Raw genomic sequence first — 23,189 nt, 5'->3', positions numbered from 1 at the left:
CTTGTTTTTGGAATGGTGGTCGACTGTAGATTCAAATATCCTAATAATAATACTACCTGAATGACCAGGAGTCTTTACAACGCTGTTATAAAAACTGACATTACCTGAGGCTGTCACATTTTTTCATTTTCAGTCAGCTGCCATATTTATAAAGAAGCTCCTCTGATTGGCTTGATTTCTTAACTTGCTGGTTCTGGTTGCACTGCTGTTCATTGTGCAACATCTTATTATCAGGGCAAAAAAACACTGATGCCTGAACAACATGACGAGGATAAACCAATACTCTGGAGTGTGGAGTTTCATTTATAAAGCCAATTAATTCAAATGACTAAAAGCTAATAAATTCACATAGCGGCTTGCTTATTTCCATTAACGCGGCATTCAATTCAATTCAACACAGGACGTGAGGTCATATTTTCAGCAATGGCAAACTGAAATATTTTGGAATTAATGTGAAGAATAAAAGAAATGGAACATTCCAGGCTGCTCATCCTTTCCTTCTAACTGAGGTCTTTGCGAAGACAAAGTCAGTCATGGAGAACTAGGGACAGCGGTTCAGTATAAATACTCATCTGAGGTCTGGGACAGAGGCAAAAGGGGAATCAGGCAGAATCGCGAAAACAGAGGAGACTGCGCATGGTTGTGGTTCAAAAGCCACTTGGGCAACAACACACTGTTTGTTCCAACTTTTGCACAGTGTCCTGCAGGCTGGTGATGAAGGAGAAGCCATGCTGGCACTGTTACTTGCAGCAAGGCACTGACACAGATTGGGCTTTATTCTGCAGATCTGTTCCAGATGGAGGAAGAATAGATGAGAAAGGACAGGCCTGGTGACATCCTATTATTTTCCTCCATTATATATATATTACAAAAAAAACCCTGAAGGAATGAAAAGTAACAAGACATCAAAAGTGTCCATCTATATCCTATATTTCTCTGTACCACATGTCTCCATTGTTGGCCAGAGACTATTAAAAACAAGTGAGGCATGTTTCATAATGACTACGAGTGCTATATTTTAGATCGACCCAGCCTAACAGACTTTCAGTGCAAACCAGGCATCGCAGAAAAAACTCCAGTTCTCCCATTCATGTAGATTGTGGGTAGTGGATTTGGGTTGTGACAGTTTTAGTTGTTGCCCCCCCCCCCCCCCAAAGAGAATTACACAGAAGCCTTTTGGTGAAAAGTCAAAAGACTAATTTGTGGAACAAAAAAATGACCCCCTCCCCCAAAATCAAGCTGTGCTGGCTACTCATATCAACCTCAGCAGCAATCTTTTTCAAGCAGCTTAAAACTTTGTCTGCGTTTCTATTATATTAAAATGCTGTGCTGCTAGGAGACGACACCAGCAGACCAAACATGTTGCTGCCACAGAAAAGCCTCTCCGTGAGGGTTGCTGCTCCTACATCAGCAGCCGGAGCCTGGATGCTCTCCAGGTACTGTTCACAGATCAAACAATGATATTCTCGGAGCGCTGTCCTCCCATGCTGCAGCACAATCCCTTGCTCCTGACAGTAAACCCAAAATTTGTTTTGAAATGGACCTTATTCTCCAGCTGTATTGTTTACAACCCCTGGATGTATGCAACCTATGATTTGAGATGCAACCCTCTAAAGTCTAAACACTGTTGAAAGTAGGTCAGAATGAATGCATTATTTCCCCCTGTGAAATAATCCACATTAACATGTTAAATAAAGAAGCAATCGAGCTTCAGGCTGAGGGTCTTTAAAAAGGGAGAACATTTTGGAAGACAGACGAACAATAGGATATTTTCATGACCAAAAACATCGAATAGCACTTGCCATTTCCATACTGATAGTAAGGCCCCGTCAAAATAATAATATGATGCAATCTTATATCAATAGGTAAACTCTGCCGCAATATGGAGAACGGCAGAGAGAGAGAGAGAGAGAGGTGGATGCACTGAAGGGTGAAACATCTTCGAAACAGAGCATGCCACAATGAGGCTCATCACTATGATAAAAACGGTGTGGTACAGCTTTCATTAAAAACTTAGCATTGAAAGATTCTCGATGTTTTCAACACATTAACGAGGTAAATGTGACGCATGGAGCAAGAGAAGAGCCGATGCCTAATCTCTGTGGCTAATCTCTGCGTGACTGGATGCTAAACACTGTAATTTGTACAAAATCAACAGCAGCCTTCCCAAACAACTGTCTCCCTCATAAGAAAGGTGTGGGGTGTGGAGAGGACACAACAAAACGAACCTCAGAAGCATATAAGTGAAAGCTGCCAATGAAGTCTCGTCACTTTTTGGTTGTTGCCAACATGGACTACTGCAATGACCTGGGTGAACGCTGACATCCGTCTTACCTGTGGTTCTTTTTGCAGTCTGACGTGCATCTCCCTGTGGCCGGACAAAGCCCTTTTCTCCACGCTGTGATGCCTGAAGTGATAATAATCTCCAAAAACCTGCATTGACACAAAGGCAAAGGCAATAAATTCAACTGCAACACCGAGCAAGGCATCCCCTGTGCATTTACAAGCAAACATGAAGACACCATTTGGACATCAGAGCCCGGCCATTTCTGTCTATGGATTCAAAACCTAAGAGAGGATCACCACTGCGATGATGAGCACAAAAGTGAACATCACTTCTCTTCGTGGAAAAGAAAAAGCCCAAGGAAGCTAATGTATCAGTGGAGTATTTGATATGGACAGAGTGTAAAGTCCTATATGAATGTATTAATAAGAGTAAAAAGTCTTATAATCGCTCAAGAGAAGGTGATTCATTTTTGCAAAAGCCAGTGTTCATTATATACATATAGCTGAGGGGCTAAACAGACCCCAGAGAGGCACCCATTACAAATCATGAACATTATAAATCTTTTGATGGATGCCATGTATGGAAAAACATTAGAGGCATTCGTTGGAGATATAGTCCCCTCAGAGCGAGACGAAAGCATTTATCATGCCGCAGTCACAATGGCTTCGCTTGTTCCACGCATAAAAGAGCCTTTAAGGAGAGGCGATTTGCTGACAGCCGTCACCAAACTGGCCTTAAGCCTCAGAGGGCACACTTTCCTTTTGTTAGCCTGGCTCTTCAGTGACTCACGGGTCAGCCTGCCCCCCCCCCCACCTCCCCAAGTCATGGTCCAGGAAAGCTGACTTGAAAGCAAGACAGAGACTAAATAAGACAGACATTGAGCTATGAGCATGTGAATGAAGACAAAAATAACTAAGCAAAAGGGTGGGGAGAGAGAAACGGAGGAGTTCGCAGCCCAGCATCGCTTTGTATGGCTATTCACAAGAGAGCATCCTCCATTTGAAGCGAAAGCATCGCAATCTGTACAGTAGCGCCACTGGGGTTTGGCTCACCTTCACAAGCCCAGTGGAGCGGTGGAAGAGGGGAGGGAGGGTTGGGGTGTAGGGTTTGACAGGCCGACTAGGCAGGATGGATGTGAGTCGGGAGGGAGAAGAGCAGACACAGCAGGATGGAAGCTTCTCCTGAGGCTGCGGCGGATTCCGCTGGCTGGCCGTCTGCAAGTCGACCAGACTGGAGGACGGAGCTCAGAGACCGAGTCTGGCAGCACGGATACGAAGCTGCCAGCCTTTGCGTTGGCCAATTTCACTACATTTTCTCAAATATTTGCAATTAAGACTTTTTTTTTTTTTGCTCTGATAATTTGTACATAAACCAGTGAGGGTCAATCATTGTGGAATTACTCAATGCTATACAAAAAGGATCATTTCTCCCCTGCAGAGCCGCACGCCATTTTGGATAGTGTGTGGAAAAGATTAATGAAACTGCCTCTATGAGATGACAACTTTGCAGGGCATTCTGCAAATGATAAAAATGCGGTGAGGCAGAATGTCGACATGAAATAAGATTTCCTCAATGACTTAAGCCCGCATTGGACAGGTAAAATAGGATATGCATTCAAGTTTGTGTGAATTTTGTCAGCTATTTTTAAGTTTATGTCTTAGTCTTGTCTCAAAAGCCCTTATTCGTAATAGGAATTTAGACAACATAATCCTTTTATATTAAGTTTTAGTTGACTGAAGGTCTGGGGATTTTAGTCATATTTGATTCAAGGAACACTATTTATTTTATTTAGTCAAAGAACATTTTAGAGAAAGACATTTTAGTCTTTTCTAAAACATCCTGGCCATGAGGATTTCAATCTTGTCTATTTAAAACCTTTTTTGTTGTCATTTTATTTTTATTTCACATATTTCACATTTAAGGGTTATATCCAGAGGGAACATGTTTGATTTAATTGTCTATTTTGATGAGATCATTTTGGCCTCAGGTCCTGCAATTATTGGCAGATAAAAAGGCTGACTACCAATCATTCAGGGCGAAAAAATTAACACTATTTTCAAGAGAAGCAATATTTTTTGATTTGATTGCCTAATATGAAAAAGATATTTCAAATCAGGAAAAGACAGTCTTGATTAAGTAGTAAAGTTAATAGGAGCAGACAGTAAAGGAAAATCAAACAACTATAATAGCATACTACGCAGTCGTGAAAGATCCTCAGTTGATCTTCACTTCATAATATCTTCAGTAAATTAGCTGAAGAGCAAAATGACCTTACATACACCTTGTCTCAAAAATAATGTCAACGCCATGTAATCGGAAATGGCCTCTGAAAAGAGGAAGATGGAAGTATGACATGAGGAATTAATGATACCCACTTCACATTGATTGCGGAAGGGCAGAGAGCTAATTTGTGGTCCACCGGTGTGGCTCGTCTTTGGGACAAAGCCTATTTCCAGGAGCGCTGATGCCCTAATTTACAGTCAATGGCTCTTGGTAAATTGAGATGGACATTGAAACGTTGGTGCAGCTTCCTTCCAATAAGTGTGGCTGAGTCACGCCTCGCTCTAGTCTGAACCAGAATGAGCCACATGGTGTGTGAATGTGTGACAAAGGTAATAATTGAGGCCACTGAGGGCCGTTAGCCGGCCTGACACTACGCTCTGAGTCTGCATGATGCATATACTTTCCTTTAAACTCCCCACAGGACACTGCCAGAAGTTGCTATTTCAGGTGTTTCTTATTTGAGCTATGTTGATGACATTGGTGGCCAGGTAAACGTGTAGCTTGGTGTTCACTTTCAGCACACAATGAAAAGCTTAGGTCCAATTTTAATATGATACACATTTTTCGGCAAAACTCCAAAGATTCATGGGAAAGTTTTCTTTTCAGTGTTATCACACGTGCAAGAATACAATTGTGCAATGCACTTGTTGAGAAATGTGCCTGGAATCTGTTTTGTTCCAGACATGCCATGGTTGTTGCAAGACATGGGTGATGGAAAAAAGTAGCTATAACTAATAGTGCTGTCAAGAGATTATTATTATTTTTTTGCAATTAATCAATTATTATCTGTAATTAATTAATCTAATTAATTGCTGAGAAAAGCCCTCAACTCGAGGCATTTTCATTTAAATTCATTACATTATTGTGGCAGATCAAAAGATTGATATGTAACAAAAAGTAGCTTTATAAAGTCCGAGCCATTTACATTCTGCTGCATTGCAACGAGTCCCAAGTGCTGCCTGCAACATTTGGTTTCGACCATGGGGGGGAATATTGCTGCGTTCTCTTGTCAATCTCCAAGAAAGTAAAATAACACATCAGGTCCATAAAAAGTGCTGTAAATTTACACATCAAAAAACAGAACACTTTTCTGAGCAATACAAGTATTTGAACACTGAACTTGTTGGTTTTTCTCTGCTTCAGATAATATAAAATAACACAAGACCCATCAATCTATATTCAGCAAGAGAACTGAACACAAATATTTCAAGCATTCAGCGTGGGCGCTTAAGGGTCTGTCAAACTGACATAGATGGTGACAGAGTTCCCCCTTTTATTGTATTCCCTTAAGCTTGGACAAAGTGCATAGAGGCAATTCCACCCCATTGGAAATGCAATCAATCAGACCCATCTTTTTACAGAAAAACACTAGAAATCAGCAATTGGTTAGAGACAACAATAAAAGTATTTCACTCTAAACACAGAGCACCTTCATTTATAGCCTGTAACACAAGATTCCGCTATCCCGATGGACAGTTTTCCACAGGAGGAACATAAATGTAAAATGAATGCATTGCTCTGCTATTCCTCTGTACAGCAGGATGGCACTGGCAGGCGGCTTCTTTTGCGCATCTCAGATAATTATGTCAGTGGAACACCAGAGCTCATTGATTGCCACGCAGCCCACCAGCCCAATCTCCTCTTTCACTCTTCGTTTTATACATCGTCTTTCATTTTAGAATCGTTTGTTCAAACAAAACACACACGGCACTGTATGCCCTTACAGAAACGGGTGCTTGCTTTGCCGTGTATTGCGTGGTGGACAACTTGCTGCTGTGCTAATAGAACAGTCATGTTATTATTGCCCACTGAGCCACTGGGTTGCCATCTTCGAGACTAATTACAGCTGAAACTCTGGGGTTGGGCTGAATGAGGGAAGCTCATTATTTTACTTTGGAACAACCAGGCTAATTTGAGGGTTTTTAAAATGAAGGGTAATTATTTGTTTTTGGATGTCGCCTGCCTCGGCCACATTCGCAAATTCAGTGAACTTGTTGCTTTTGGGGAAACAGCAGTAGCCACAAAAGATGTGTTTGTGGGTAATTGTATCGCTGAACAACGACGATACAACAATATGTCTATGAAGTTGATACTTGCAGTAGCGATGAATTAAAAGGGACGGATGCAGAATTAAAAGTATGTAAACCGCTACGAGCAACAGAATACATCTTTCACAGCAAAAATACAAGAGGACATTTCAAGCACTTGTTGGGAAGAACAAATATCTTTTTTTTAAATAAAGAGATTCCAGTTCAAGGCATGGCCATCCAGACCTGCTCTACTCTGAGTAGGATGCACTGACAATATGAAATATGAAGAAAGGAGAGAAATGTCACAGGAGAGACAGCAGAAAACCAAGTGGAAAATAGTTACAACGGCCATATATGATGGAGGACGTCAGACATTACTGATGCCTGACCCTCAGCTAATATTATCATAAAACTACATTTATACAGTTCTGTCACAGTAAACGGCCACTGCCTTGTAATTCTTATCGATTGTATCCCCCGAAAATCCAGAATAGAACAGAGTGAAATCCTCCTCACTTTACAAAGGCAGCAGTGCATTGTTTAGAGCTTACAGTGCTCCATTACTCGATTAGAGCACCACGGTCCCAGGAGTCAGGCCTGCTAGAGTATCGAAACATAAAATGGGAGGCAGGGCTTTCATTTATCTGGCACTCGTCCTGGGCACACATCTTCCAGTTTGGCAATGGGAGGCAAAACAAATTTATATCACATCGATGCATGCTACAATCTTCGCTTCATCCCCAGAGTATCATCATTGTATTTTAAAATGTATTAGTAGTCGTAGAAATAATAATAATAATAATAATAATAATATGGATCCATTTAAATTTGTTTTGTGGAAAGAGCACATGCGTAACAATTAAACCATTTTTTAGTACAGCAGCATTTGGTAAATTTCTGTGTCTCAACACCAATGAGCACCCAGCTCGCGTTGCAAAAGTGTTCTGTCTGTTAAAAGGTAGTTTTGCTCATGGGTGGGGGGGGCATTGGGAAAAACAAAGCATGTGGCCGACAGAAATGTCATTCATTTAAAATGGCAAAAGGTCGAGTGAGTCAAGCCTCTTCCCCTGCTGAGGTCCAAAACAGTCAGAAACCTCATGGTCTTGACTGAAGAAAACCAAAGTGTTTATTTTGTTGAGCATGAAGTATAAAACGTTTACTATGTTGCACTAACGTGTTTTTGAATCTAGTCATTGACAAATAATGTACATGTTTTTCAGCACTTTTGCTGCTGCTTTAGTTGAGACACTCGATTATTAATATGTCAAGCAGGCTTATAGGCAACGCTTATTAAGTAATGGAACAAAAGCAAAAATAAAATCTCAAATTTCATGATTAAAAAAAGCCTTTCAAGCCAAAAAGGAAACTTAATGAAGTGCCCTTTCAATGAAAATTGAGGTCAGAAATAATTTCAGATGGAAGGATAAAATTCTCATCTTCCTCGTATTGCGAGTGAAGGCATTGGCGAGAAAGAAGCTGTGTGTATAGCTAGCACTATTAGCTTGGCTCATAACTGGGCTTGATTGGCTCTGTTCTGCTTCCTCTTGCATCACTGCAGGGGTTCGTTGGTCATCGCAACACTTCGAGTGAATGATTTCTGCTGAGATGGAATTCAGTGCTCCAGTGGCAAGCCAGTCTCTTAAATGCAGGATCTCATTTGAGATATTTTGTTTTAGATGCAAATCAATGTTGGAGAGCGCCGAGCGGCAACCAGTAACCCAACGGCTCAGGAATCCCTGGGTCCCGTCTCCGTCTTGATTTGGCTCGCGGGCCGATAATTGCCGACCCGGGATCTTGATCCGCCCATTTTGGAATGTGTAATGAGAAAACTGATTTGACTTGGTGTAATTTCATGCTTGAAAAAATAAAATATGGTGAATCCACACGGAATCTGTGTTTCGATTCAGAATAGACCAGATAATCAAATGGTCTGAAAATATTTTTTTTCCATGCACTACCAGCAGACATCAGAAATTTAGAACATCCAGGAATCCAGACGAAATTTATCCTTTTGTGTTTTATTAGCACGCAGAAAATGTTAAGAAAAGACGTAGTCCTTATCAAATGCCAAATGCCCCCCCCCCCCACACACACACACAGGGGAAAGATTCTGAGCCATGGCCTTGTGTAAGTGAGATTGAAACACATAAAAAGGCTGTGTGTATGTCAGAACAATCAGTTTGCTCTTTGGCTTTTTAATTTGAGTTCTACCCCAGCAGGGTGATTCATATTCTCGACTTAATCGAAGGTATGTGCTAACCAGCTTGTAGACACAACTAAGCCTCACCAGAGTAATGAATATTAATCGAGTCAGGGGAAATGGATATTTATACAGTTAGAGGCTAAAGTTAGTTAGGTATGGATGTAATGTAATATATGTAATATTGGTGCTTTTTTTCAATGAGCCAAAAAAAAAAAAAACAGCAGGAGAAACAAATATGAAGAGAAAGAACCAGAGAGAGATTGACAGATTTGGTTGTTTCAGTATGCTAAATAGAATGTTAGCTGAAGCTGGGGCCACGAGGGGCCTCTTTCTCTTGCTATGAGGAAAAAAAAAGACAAAATGATATATGAAATCAACCAGCAGAAAGCAAAGGAATTAATCTAAATGGGTTAATTCTACAGTCACCGGAAGAGGGGTAGAATACATAAACGTTTTAAGCATCGGTGCTCTTTGGATCGAAAGACACTGCAAAAATAAATATGCCACCATCATTGCTGCATAAATGACAAAGAGACAAGGCAATTGAGTTTAGCATTATGCAAATGAGGAGTGACAAAATATTGCTTAAGAGTGAATTTAAAAAAAAGCATGCTGCAAATAAGAATCTTCTGAAATACTGAGCATATTACAGCTTTTAGGATTCTGTGTAAGTAGAACTGCTGCTGGCCTTTAGTTTATGCCTGCAGGCAGCACGCCACCTTCATTCTCATGCCATCAACATTTACAAGCTATTCTGATCTAACGTGCATTGCACACAAGCTGCACTGGATTCCGTCATGTAAAAATAATAACAACAATAATAAAAAAAACATTTCCCTCCCACTCCTCTACTCATTTATGCTAATGAGAGCCTCATGCTCAGACACGACTTTCTGTCAGCCCACAGAGTTACAACTCTTTCCAAAGGAATGAAAGGCAAAGCCACTTGTCGGTATGTCAACTACAGTCCCTGTAAAATCACTCTGAAAAGCACTCAAAGGGTTGCCTTATTGATTTTTTCATACACAGATCAGTCAATCTTTCAAATGTTCGCAAAAAAAGGGTAGTAGGAGTACTCAAACCATGGATGGACAGACTTTTGAAAGGAAAAGAAGCAAAAGGTCCTCTGTCTGGAATGTGCCCTTCACTTTAAGGGCTCGCCTCAGGAAAATGGAAAAGCTGTCAGCACCTCCAGACATAGATGTAGAAGATCTGCCGCTAATACAGGAATAGTCATCACGGCCTGATGGCGAAACACCAGCACTCAAACGCACTCACCGACACATACCGGTACTTCTCTCACTGTTAAATCGCTCCATCTGCAGCTCTCCATGTGCAATGAAGACTACATTAAAAAAACCAATCCAAGCCTCCAGCTGTCCCATCCGGCTCTCTCCTCTCATGGTGTCCTGTGAAGGAGCCCTGGGATTCTGCTGGATTATTCATTTGCAGAATGTAACTCCGCCTTCTCTTTCCTACATTGCCCATGCTGAACTCCCCTGGTGCCAGACCAGACTTCCAGGCTCTGTGACCCTATAGTTTGAGAACTAAAGCAAATAGATTTCACTTTCTAACCGCAGGTCTTCCACTATTCCATCGAGTAAGGCCATCATGTTCAGGCCGTCTCTTCTCATGACATAGAGACCCATATTATAATATTTCTTCCAATCTGTCCGTTCAGGCTACAAGTGGTCGGAGATAATGACATATAAAGTTGTGTCTGCCCTGTGCATTTATGGACATTTGGCATTCTATGTCTGTGCCTTTTTTCGAAGGTGAAGAGATGTTTTCCTCCTTTTCATTACACAGTTCAGGATTTTGAAGGCTTACCTTGCAATGCAGGAGGTTGAAAAGTTTGTGCAAGGTGCTTTGATTCTAGTCTGGCTGCACACTGCAATTTTCGTGTCAGGATTGAGCCGTCTGCTGCCTGTCTGCATAAATAGGGTCGTACATGCTGTGTGGCTATGTGCACCTCTAGTCATTAGTCCAGCTGCCACTTTAATAAATACAGTTCCACACCTTATAGAGCTCAGCACAAACCATCATCAAAACAATCATTTGTGTGTCTGTTTCACTTCGGTTATTAATTCTAATTTATGTTTTCACGATGAACGATATTGTTGCAGCCAGTGACGTATTGAAGAAATAAATTAAACAGTTATATTTATCCAGTGATTTGTAATCAAAAGTTATTTTCCATTTAACTTCAACAGCTTTAGATTATATTTCATTTAAAAATCGATGAATATTAATATTTATTGTTCAAATGCTGACAAGAGACGTGCGGTGAGGCAGCAGCCAGCTGAGCCTCACCGTGTATTGAGAAATCACCAGGGATGGATGGGGTAAACTAGTGTATGCAGCAGATGTGTGTTGTGTGTTTGTGCGAGGAAAACAAATTAAAGTGTCCCTACCACACTTATAAAAACAACTAATCTCTTTTACCAGCTATGTAAGAATAATATTTCTATTTACCACTTTATATTCTCTCCTTTGTTATATGTGTGATTGGAAATTACACAAAGGCTCTAAATAGAAGGAACAAACTAATAAAACTCGGTCTGCTCAGCAGCATTCAAATAATTACCCATAATTCTATACTGAAATACATTATAGAAAATTAAATGGGAAATTGTTTATTTCAAGGTCTAATCACACAATGAATAACATGTATGTGTGTGTGTGTGTGTGTGTGGGGGGGGGGGGACAAAACCTCACATTCTTTACAGAGGCCTGATACTGCAGATTAAGGAGAAGTCTTTGAAGAAGCAAGGCTGCAGTTCGCTCTGTTTGCTTCCTGAGAGCTGAGCTGAGATATGCCATGCAGTGGCCATGGAACGAGAGCAGCAAGATTGGAAGGGTGTGTGCAACTTTGAACCAGGAATCGTTCAAATTCAACGAACATCAAACTCCTTCATGGTACCACAAAAGCTCAGACAGTCGAAAACATCAAAAAACAGCAACTTTAGACTTGGAGCTTTGGGATTTCTGTGTATTGGGAACGGTATCCTGGAAGATTTGCATATCATTGTGACAACTTGAAATAGCCTCTGTAGGGGCATCATGCTCATGTGATGGAATGGTGGAAAATGTCAGTTGCAGAAATACCGCTACAAAAAAAGTTATCAGAAACTGACACAGAAAACCCCAACATGAAAAAGATTTCTGTTTGTGTTCTGTCCTTAACATCCGAGGAGTAGTATTTGTCCTTAACAGTGCAATTAAAGTGTAGTAAAATTATTTAATGCATTCAGTTCAATGAAATTGGGACTATTTGAATCAATAATATATTTTACAAGCTCAAAGTGAAAAAAAATCCTGCATTAATCTCCATTGAATTGAAGTTGAAGTTGATTAATTTTCTTGTTGTTGCCTCACAGCAAGAAAATCCTTGGTTCAATTCCACCTTGTGCGTTTCTGTATGTTTTCCTTGAGTCTAACTGGGTTCTCTGAATCCCGCTCCCCTCCACATCACTAAAAACATGTAACTCAGTTGAATCGATCATTCCAAATTGTCCGTAGGCATGAGTGTGAGCTTGAGTGGGTCTCTGTCTTTCTGTGTGGCCCTGCGATGAACTGGCAACGTATACATGGTGTACCCCGACTCTCACCCGTAGTCAGCTGGGACAGACTTCAGCATAACGCGCAACCCGGATTTGACTAAGTGGCTGAAGACGAGGCGATTCCGAAGATGAACGCAACGAATATGAATTAATTGTTCCGTCATATTAACTGCTGCAAAGGCATAACTGCGGACATGGAGCTAAGATAATGGATGACACAATGGACAGAATAACGAGCGTCCAAGCACAATTTATCCTGGTGTGGAATTCAGCAATGCCAAGGAAGCTTTTCTGGTACCGTTTTGAACCTTCCTGTGCTGGAGAGGGCGAGACATTTACAATAATTTCAGTGGAAAACAACACACTGAAATCAGTGGAAGCAAGGATTTACAGCGATCATCCATTTAATGAAAAATGAAAACAGGTCCCACAGACCCGAACACCACACAAGGGTTAAACAAAAGTTCAAAAGAGGAGACAAAACTGCAATCATTGGAAAAAAAAATATTAATTCAGAAAGCATTTTTTTCTTCATGATTTAAGAGTTTAAATGCATGACACTGCAGCAGGGCATAAACTGATATATCAGTGCAACTAGGCAGAATAAGCTACCACTCATGTTTGCTGTGTGGGCCGTAAGCATTTGCGTGGTAGCCCTGAACATGCAAGAGTACAGAGCACTTATTATAAAAGGACTGTTGTGCAAGGTCCCATGATGGGTTTCATAACAATGATAAATGGTTGGAGCATCCTGCTGAACTATTATATGACTCACAACTTTTGGCCTTTTCTATAAAACTTTAAAAGTGAGAATGTACTGGGACACCTTTTGCTTTTCAATTTGCTAGTAATTATGGGATAAATAAATTAACTTGCTTGCACCATCCCTGGAATAAAAGCATAAATACTAATCATCATCATCATGGGAAAAGCAGCATGCAATAAATTGAAGGAAAGTAATCTGAAATGTTCAGAGGCAGAAGGGTTGAGTGTCACTGGCATGTGAACACAAAAAGAAGCTTCATTCAAATAAAGAAGTTCTTTAGTCCCAGTTTATATGACTGTATATCAGGAGCTAAAAAGCACAAGCTGCCATTTGAAAAAGAAAAAAAAAAATGCCCCCGGTATGTCTGAGTCTTTCATGTCAGTTTTATTATAGAAAAAAATAATTTGAATAATATTTTAGAACTGCTCATGAAGCCCCGGACATCATCAATTCAAAGAGAATAAAAATTGTCCAAATAAAAATGTATCTCCTTCTGTGCAGCTGTATGTCCACATGGATGGCAAACTCCATTCCCACATTATTCTGGCTGTTTTAAACTCTAACTACACAGAACTCCTACATGAAGCTGCATGATTGCTTCCATCTGCACACTTCCCTAAAGGCTCTCCATGAAACCTTAGGCAGAGGTCATGGATCAAATTTAAATTAAAGGGATGCATGATATTTGTTGGATGGACAGATCATTGACCAAATAATGAGAAATTGATGTACAATCGGCTGAAAATTCAAGGTGTGCAAATACTAAATATTTTGAATATAATAATACAAAACTGAAAAAAATCTGTACCATTCACGTGATGCATTCAATTATCTCATAGCTACATAACGTAAAAAAATATAAAGAAATACTTGATGCATTAATCTTTACATACATTTAAGAAATGGAGATCAGGGGTGTTAAACTCATTTTCTCCAAAGGGCCACAAGCCACATTAGCATTATGGTTGCCCTCCAAAGGCCAAATGTAAACCGTAACACAATAAAGAATGTAACTAAATGTAATGTTATTTAATGTAAAATGGGTCATTTAATGTAAAATGGGCAAGATAAAGAACATTCCACGAGTCCAGTTCAGCACTGGACAGCTCAATAGGTACACATGGAGCTGTCCAGTGCTGATCCCGAGTGCCATATGTAGCCAACATTTCAGCACATGCTGGAAAAAACAAAAAGGTTCAAATAACTTTCAATAGTCACCGCCAGCAGATTATTCATTTCCTGACTGCAGCGTGTTGCTATTGTTATTTCCATGTTGCTGAATTTGTCCGTTTGATCAGTTCACTACTTAAGTTACAAACACTGCATATTCAATTGTGTAGTTGTAAAAATATATGGATAGATTATTGCTGTTATTATAATATAAATCCTTTCAATTGAGCAGGTTAAGAAAACCACACTACTACATCGATCAATAATCAAACTTATTCAAGTAAATAATATCAAATAATAAATAAATTAATCAGTCTGCATCACAATTTGTCTTTTGAAAAAGTGAATCTGTTCCTTACACTTGCACATTTTCCGCCTTCCATAACATCAGTATCAAAGACAATATGTGCCACTGGTCTCCTGATGTATTCCACCCACTGACAGGCACCGCGGTAGCAAGATAATCAGTGTACATGTGAAGAGAACATGAAATGGAAAGATAGAAAACAAGATTCTAAATCATCAAATCAAAGATTAACGTGTGTTACATTAAGGTATTTGTGAACAATAACTCGTCGCATGTCTTCAGTTACAGTCAAATAGCTGGTTTGTATGCTTTGATAGCATCTCTTTGCCATTTCATGTTTTTGTCGAGCAGGGATAAAACGAGTATTTCAGGGGTTCTCTCAGCAGAATGCAATCGTGGTTGAGCTCTGATCTTATCTATAACTAACAATTTATCCCTCATGGGCATTTTTATTTTATTTCTAGGTCTTACTTCCATTCATATGCTTCTTGATATTCACATATATTACATTTCTAATAACATTTTCTAAAAACAAGGATCCGATTGCTGACAGAAGGCAGGCAAGGCGAGCCAGAGTAATGCCACTGACTAGGTGAACAGTGGAGGAAGAACGGCTGAGCAGAGAGGAACTCTTGAAAATGGTTTTAACAGTAATGTTGTTTGGCATGCAAAAATGTTTGAAGGTCGTTTCCTGTATGAAAAGCCCAGAGTTGCTCTGTGCTTCTTTTATTTTGTATGTTTTTTTTTTTACCTGGAAGCTAGACAAAGGATGAGCTGCAACACTCTACAGTACTTTCTCGGACATTAAAACAGCATCCAGGGGATTACCGTCTTGGCAGCAATTTGCAATTCATTTAAACAAGAGTTATTTTTCCCCTCTTATTGATATAATTCACTTCAATTTCAGCAAAAAAAAAGGAAAACTAGTTATAGTAACAGATAAGGTAATAACACTTTATTCTATTCGGCATAAGAATAATAAACATTTTAACAGCTGCCCATGCTAAAGAAAACTGTTCTGTTTGAATCTGGTATTTTGCCGTCAGTGGCCGAATGAGTAGCGGCAATAATTACAGAAGCATTCAAAGAGCCAGTTTTCACTTTTCAGTCTTGGCAAACAAGTGAGTGGTTTCATTTCAATTTGATTATTGAAATTTAAATTGTCTCAGATTGCTTGTTGCTCGAGCTGGAGTAATCTATTTCTTATTTCTTGTATTGAATTGACAGCATTTATTTTATTTATTCATAATTTCATGCAATGAATGAATCATTACACATCTACAGAGCAATTCAGAAATATGTGCTTCTCTAAATGTTTCAAACCGACATTGCAAATGTAATAAACCTGACATGTGCCACTGCATCAGCTCATTTCTGACAGCAATGCAGTCGGTGCTGGTGTTGACCGTTGCATGTATCGATCTGTGCCGGTCATCGAGGTGAATAATAATAGGCAGATTTGCACGTTTAAATTTAATGAAGATGAAAAAGGGATTCCTTTATTGACAGCAGAATTAATTATATCAATTGTAATGTAAAAATTACAAATACTGAACAGGTATCAGATTAGTGCCTTGTATGTGAATAGAAGAAAAATAAATTGCAATAATAATTCAACTGAAGAGAAACACTATAATGCCGGCTAACTGAAGTCAATACTAAAGTTACCATCTTCAATTTATTGAAGGTCATCCAAAGTCAATAATAATGGAAAGATTATGAATTTAAGCAGTCTTGAAAAGAAGACCCCCGACGAAAGATACTAATATTAAAGAAGGGCGGATGAAGTACACACATGGCTGGCTTCGCATCTCTCAGGAACAGCCAGCAGTCTGATAGACTTTATCTGCTTCCCGAGTTCCCGCATACACTGGATTGAAACAGTCTCACCTTTGAGTTACACTCCAGCCATCCTTGACACAACAACAACCACTGCCCCTTCAAACTTTCCTTCTCTCAGCAGGCCCAAAAAACCTGACTGAAAACGTCTTACTAATGATCTGTAGCAGGCGTAACACGAGTCTTGTCGTTTTATAGGTCAAAGATTAGTATTATTTTTTTTAAAAACTAATTTTAAACTAATTTTGAGCAGTTCGTAAGCAAAGTTTCCTCTGGCGTAGCACCAAGCGATTTCTCGTGGACATTTTTAGAAACGGCTAAATTGTCGGCTGCTGGCTCTATTCTAATTTTAATTTAAATAAAGAGATGGTACTGGCTCGAGGATCTCCGACCGCTAAACACAAAAAGAGGTGGTTGAAAAAAATGGATGAGAGGACGAGGAGCCGGGGAACGGAGAATATTGTAGTAACATTTACCAGCAGATTTGACAGAAATGTTGGAGCAGACAGACGATAGAAACATGTTGCTGAAGAGAAAGGAAACAAAGGTGGAAAACCTTCATTGTTAAAAGTTACATTTCCAAATGGCAAGAGACCTTGAGATTGAGGGAGAGGCATAACATTGTGTTGCCAACAAAATTGACCCTCTCCACTGACAATAAAATGAAGAAATCTACTGGAAATAATGCGCTGGCAATTTTCTCCATGGCAACCAAATACTAGCACAGGCTGTAGGATTGGTACACCAGCAGGCAGGCCAGAAGAGACCTCACAGAATGTGTCTGAGGCAGTGAGCAGAAGGGAAGCAGCGTATCCTAAACTAGATAATAAGAAATAAAATGAAAAGTAAAGAAGATAGAGATCAGGCGAGACTGAGAGGTAGCGATGGAGTTAAATGCAGACATTTCTACAATGTCTGCATGTTGAAAAGCAATTTCAAAGTATTTAATCTCAAGGATTCTTCCTCGAATCCTTGAAACTCACCGATTCAAAATTCCTTGAAAGGCTTCAGAGTGAGGCAGCATTGGGGTATTAACAAAAATGTGCGCTTGCAAATGTAATGAGGCCATTGCTGCAGAAACGAGTATAGCAGTGTTTCATGAACTACTTCACATTGTTGGTTTACAGGAGATCCTGTCAGCTCTCTTCCCTTGTGGCGTAAACACATGCTGGTCGTAAAACTTCAAGCGACTTCCTAAAGCTCGATGGATTTAAGAATAGAAGATTGAATCGAAAATAAAGCAATAAAAAAAGGGGCTCAAGAGCAAGGAAATCTTTTTGGATTGTTGACACGGACTAAGGTTGCAGCTTTATAGCTGTTGTTGCTTTTATGTTTGGCATTGATTGCACTTTGGAAAAACAACAACAAATGTTCAATGTTCATTTTATAAGCTGCATTCATTTCGTTAGCTGGACACTTTTTAAGGCGCCGGCAGCAGAACCATCGCCTCCATGGTGACGTACTGCTTTTTCACTGCAGTAAGAAAGAATCCACATGGCCACAGCCCTGCTGACTACTTACGGCTGTCAATTTATGCATTGAAAAAAAAGGTAGTTGTTGATGGACACTCTTCAGTCTCCTCTTAAAGATGAGAAGATAAAGAAGAAACAAAAAAGAAAATTAGCAGACAATGTCATTCATTGATGCTAGAGTGTGTAGTTTGGCAGTAAATGCGCCAGACATAAGGAGGAGTACGGACAGACACAAACCTCTAACCCCTGTTTTCAGGGGATTAGAACACAGGAAGAAATATATATATATATATATATATATATATATTGGAGCCATCATTTTAAAATGTGTCTTTTTTTGGATCGTGTCGTGGATCTTAATGATTGGGATGAAATCAAGTTGCAAAAGCAGAGGTGGATCAGGGCAGCGTTCTTGATGTTGTTGAACACCCGAAAACAATCAAACTCAAATCTTCATGCATCACAGAACACTTCTACAAGCGCCGTTATTTCTACCTCCCCATTTCTGGTTTTAGAATAGTAAATACAGGGTCGACAATCATGACAGGATAAATATGGAACGCGTCAAATCTTCATGTCACATTAATTGCTCACTAGCGAGTCATCGTGACACACCTCACCGGAACAAATGCATAAGTATGTGACACATCTTCAACTCCAGCGGTGACCCTAGAGTCGTGCCTATAAATAAAAATGTGGAATAATGAACAATGAATAATAAATAGATAATGAAGAAATGCTGCAACCTGTGCAAGAAAATCTTCATATCAAAACGCTCTACAATGCAGCAGGTTTAATATACAGAAGAGGTCAAGTTAGGTGACGCTACATGAAGGATGGACAAATCCAGGACCTCCATGTGTGTCCCCGTCAGGTCATGCTCAGAAGGATAAAACCCCGTTCAGCGCCGTCTGCCGTCAAGACGAATAAAGGGGAAATCTACACTCCTCCAAAATGTATATTCATTACAGCTTTAATACCTATGAAAAATGAAATAAAGAACCAAAGGGAAAAGTGTTCTGAAAAACAAACAGTGTTGATAGAGGAAAAATAAACTAAGGCTTCTGCTAAAACAGAATGTTACTCTTTCTTAGAATAACCTCCTGATACCATTATAATATAATATATTAGCATCTCGGCAGGCGTGCGGTTGGAATTCGCTAGCGCCAATGGCAAGACTTCAGAGCTCCCTTTCAGAGAGGCGCGTCTTATTCCCATTTAAAGTCCCGTGGGAAATAGGAGACAGCAAATACTGCAGGTGCAGCCATTGCCTGTCTGTGGGCTGCAGAACAGGGTAGTTTGGGTTTTATGGAACCGGAGAATACATAAACATCCCAGAATGCAGGAGGCAAAGACTGAGAGTGAGACCCAGAGCTACGTTTGATGTTCCTTTTAGTAAATTACTACGGGAAAATGAGGGCAAAATCATTCCATATAAATTAACTGACACACACACACACACATGCACACACACACACAGTGAAACAAGACAGCGTATTTCTGTTTTCAAGGCATAAATATGCAAAACCAAAGAATTAAACCAGTTCACATTTGTATAAAATACAATAATCATAAACCCTTCAATGAAAGAGAAAACTGCCCAGTTATATTCTTTATAAACATCTGCGCCCTAACGGCTCACACAACAATGGAAAGACTGGGCAGCGAGAGTGCACCATGCATTTATTTTGTTATTTTGTTATACTTCTTGCCAATATAGCTCATATGACTGCAATTGAATTGGTAAAGAGAGCGAGAGAACGGGAGAGAGAGCGCCTACCAGTAGGGTGGTGCATCACACAGTTGGCAGGGTATTATGTGTAGAGTAATGGACAGTGGGCTTTGGAACACATTATATTCTACATGTGTTTGTGTGTGTGTGTGTGTGTTCGGGGCTCTGCTGGTGTGAAATTGGAAATCCGTGGTCCGTAAAAATGAGAAATTACAGCAGGAATATATTGGATTTTGAAGGAATACTATAGTACGAACAGCAAACACAAGGTGACTGCAATCAAACACTTGCTCACTAACTGGAAACTACCTGCTACGTCTGCAAAACAAGAGTCAGAGGAGGAGTCGTTTCCCGGACTTCCTGGAGAGAGGCTGAGCTGCCGGAGCAGATGGCAGGAAGACGGAACAAAATCGGTGCAAGGTGATTTTAGATCAAAACATAGCCACAATTTTGAGCACAATTAGCCATAAATAAAAAAAAGAGACCAAATTGCCACAGTTCAATAGAGGTAATGAGAGAGAGTGAACGATGTAGGGGGGGCTCTGGCATTTGACATCTATTCCACAGCGTGGGGGTGGGGCGAGGACTCAGTCTGTCATCGCCCACAGACTGCGCCCATCCTCGTAAAAACAATAATCCTGACTCCACTCACCAAGAACAAAACATGACATTTAGCTCTAAACTCTGCCGTGGCACTCCCACAGAGACACACACAAAAAAAATCCATAACAGATTACAGAGAGACAGATAACCAGGAAGTCTTGATGACATTTACACTTTAAACCCCAGTGTTGAACAAACGCATGCACTCAGTCAGACACACACACACACACACACACACACACACACACACACACACACACCTACACACACTTATCTAATACCCAATAAAAGAAAATGGAAATATAATGATTTAATCCAGAAATACAAAAAGGACCAAGGCATTTCTGAGCAAATCAGTTCCACGGTGATCCCATAATCACCTTAGTTATCAAAATCCCATTTTCTCCTGAACACATCAGCTTTTTTGCTTCCTTCAATTGCTGCGTTGTACAACAGCCAAGGACAACGCAAGATTTCCAATTTATTCTCAACAAGCTTTCTTAATTAAAGCGCCCTTCTCACAATGGCAACTCAGGTTGCCCATCTACGGTTTTAAGGCACATGCAATAAATTGCATATTTCCTTATACATGCATTAAATTGCATGTATAAGGAAATATTTCAACTTTCTAAATATAAAGTTTTCAGTCCATGTACAGCAAGTATTGTAAAAACAGCATTTAAGTAATGCCCCTGAAACAAATCCCAACTCACAGAGTGAGTCTAAATTCAACTGCTAACTGTGAAAGCAAAATAAAATACAAAAAATGAAAAAAGCTCCTAAATAGCAAAATAAATCATGTCTGTACTTGGTTATTGTGTGCGGAAGGTTTAATAAGGGGAAAAAAAACCCATTTAAGTTACGAACCAGAAGAGAACTTTTAGGACAGATGTTGTTCCTGAGAGGAGTCAATAAAAACAGTAACAACATGACTAATAACCACGTTAATAATACTTAATGATGATGAGCCCAGATGCTGCACGGACTGTAGATCATCCTCCCATCACTGCCCCCCACTCAGGGACTAGAGAGTACAATATATTTATTTTGAAGCCTCTATGAGACAATGACTAAAGATCTACTCCCTCCCACGTAATCTAATTCCAGACAGTATACTACATTTCATCCTTCCCGTCATCCAGCACTTGTGCTTTTCACTCCGCAACACCAAACTCCATTAGCTATCAACAAGAGCCCAATGTACGTCTTTGGTTCTCCCTGGTGACTCCCACACATCTTCACCTTCTGCGATCACACCTCTCACTGCTGTTCTTTTTTCTGAAATACGCATGAACGAAGTTCCAATACAATTTCTTTTTAAAGGAAAAGAAGAATAGGTTAAAAGGAGATGGACATCTTGCAGATTGAGATGGTGTCACGCACCCAGGAGTACGCGATGCACTATTTTGTGTACCCACCAATTGGAGGAATCCATCCTCTGACAACATCCAGCTGTATTTCCTCAACAAAATTGCTATTTAGCGGGAGGGGAATTAAAGCTGTAGATCTTCACAACAATCTCATGGTTTAATGATGAGACTGTAGGCTGGAGATACAATTGTGTATTGTGTGGGTGCAACGAGGGAAGGACAAGTAAAGAGCAGAAAGACAGTCATTCCACTCAAACAGTCATTCCGTTTAACAAAAGATAGAAATCTAATCGAAGTTCGTCACAAACCCATGATGTGACAACAGTTCACGATAACAGCAGTCCTAACAACATCGAGCTTTGTACTCTGCATAAAAAGATCCACTAATGAAAAGCTAAAGAAAGGAAAAGCTAAGCTTTAAATTCATTTTTCAAACCCCTCTTTCAGAAAAGCCACATGATTTGAGGCGAGGCAAAGTCGGGTGACACGATGCACGACCTCCTTCGCATCGGAAGTTGTTCGCTAGCGTGTGGAGTTCTCCGGCAGCTCCACAAAGACTCATGCAAATGAATGCCAGCCTGGAGTGGAGCAACAGGGGACACTAGGGGACGGGGTAGTGACTCGCTGTCACCTCCAGAACACAAATGTGGGAAAACCATTTTGCCATTCAAGAGACCTACCACATCACTGAAAGAACAGCAAGTCACTACATCCCCCCGTCTTTCTCACATTTTTCTCCCTTTATCCTCAAAATGTGACACAATGGACCATTTAATTAGAACGTCCTGCCATTCCCAGAAAAACAAGGCAATTTAAATAATTAGAGGTAAAAACCTTCCTTGTGACCATGAAACAAAGGCATTATTGTTCTTTCCATTTATTTCTAACACCATCAGTAAACACAACCATCTGCTTGTGTGTTGGGAAGTCTCGCCCGTCCCACTTCAAGCTGGACGAGGTGGTTGGAGGACAAGCTTTGGCAATCTGCTGCACAAACGGGATTGCCTGGAGGTGTGGTGTCAGGAACTCTGATGCTCAGCTTTGATGTTTCGTGGCATTGGTTTTCATCTAAAAGCCATAGCTGTGTGAGGACACCGTCTCGCAGGGAGCGATGTAGTTACAGCCCTTTAGAGACAAACACACAGTATATACAGTAGGAAGAACTTACGTTGCCGTGGTTGATGAAACCATGCTCCCTTGCAATGCGATCCGCCTCCTCCGCTCCCCCGTCAACCTGGACTGCCCAGGTGTTGGTGAAGACCTCGACAGTGTCAGCCCACTTCTGCTCTGCTGTCAGGAGGACAAGGGCTGTCCATAGCTGCAGCAGAGCTACCCTGGCATCCATGAAAAGGTGAACGCCTCACAGGTCACTCAATCCGCCCGTCCGTCCGTCTGTCTGTCTGTCTGACGCTGCTTCCCAGTGTCGATCTCACAGCAGCAAAGTAGAACAGCGGTCTGCAGAGGAGGACAGAGCGATCTGTGAAAACCCAAACACGGCCCGGTGAACTGGGTCAACCTCTTTGACCCAAAAAATCTGCAGCAGAAGCCATTCAGAGAAAAAGCC

At 40.4% G+C, this 23,189-nt stretch overlaps 1 protein-coding gene across 1 annotated transcript in view; it reads right to left on the bottom strand.

The window, feature by feature from the left end:
• Positions 1–22,970, bottom strand: part of LOC137912685 (furin-like) — a 45,213-nt gene extending 22,243 nt beyond the window's left edge. The window contains exons 1-2 of the mRNA XM_068756818.1: positions 22,794–22,970; positions 2,335–2,433 (exon numbers count right to left, since the gene is read on the bottom strand). Of these exons, the coding sequence (XP_068612919.1) occupies positions 2,335–2,433; positions 22,794–22,970 (276 nt within the window). The remainder of the gene's footprint in view (positions 1–2,334; positions 2,434–22,793) is intronic.
• Positions 22,971–23,189: the final 219 nt, after the last annotated feature.

Source organism: Brachionichthys hirsutus, unplaced genomic scaffold, assembly GCF_040956055.1.
Source record: "Brachionichthys hirsutus isolate HB-005 unplaced genomic scaffold, CSIRO-AGI_Bhir_v1 contig_939, whole genome shotgun sequence".
Classification (NCBI taxonomy): Eukaryota; Metazoa; Chordata; class Actinopteri; order Lophiiformes; family Brachionichthyidae; genus Brachionichthys; species Brachionichthys hirsutus.
The sequence above is the reverse complement of the archived record's forward strand: the minus strand, read 5'-3'. Positions and strand labels throughout refer to the sequence as shown.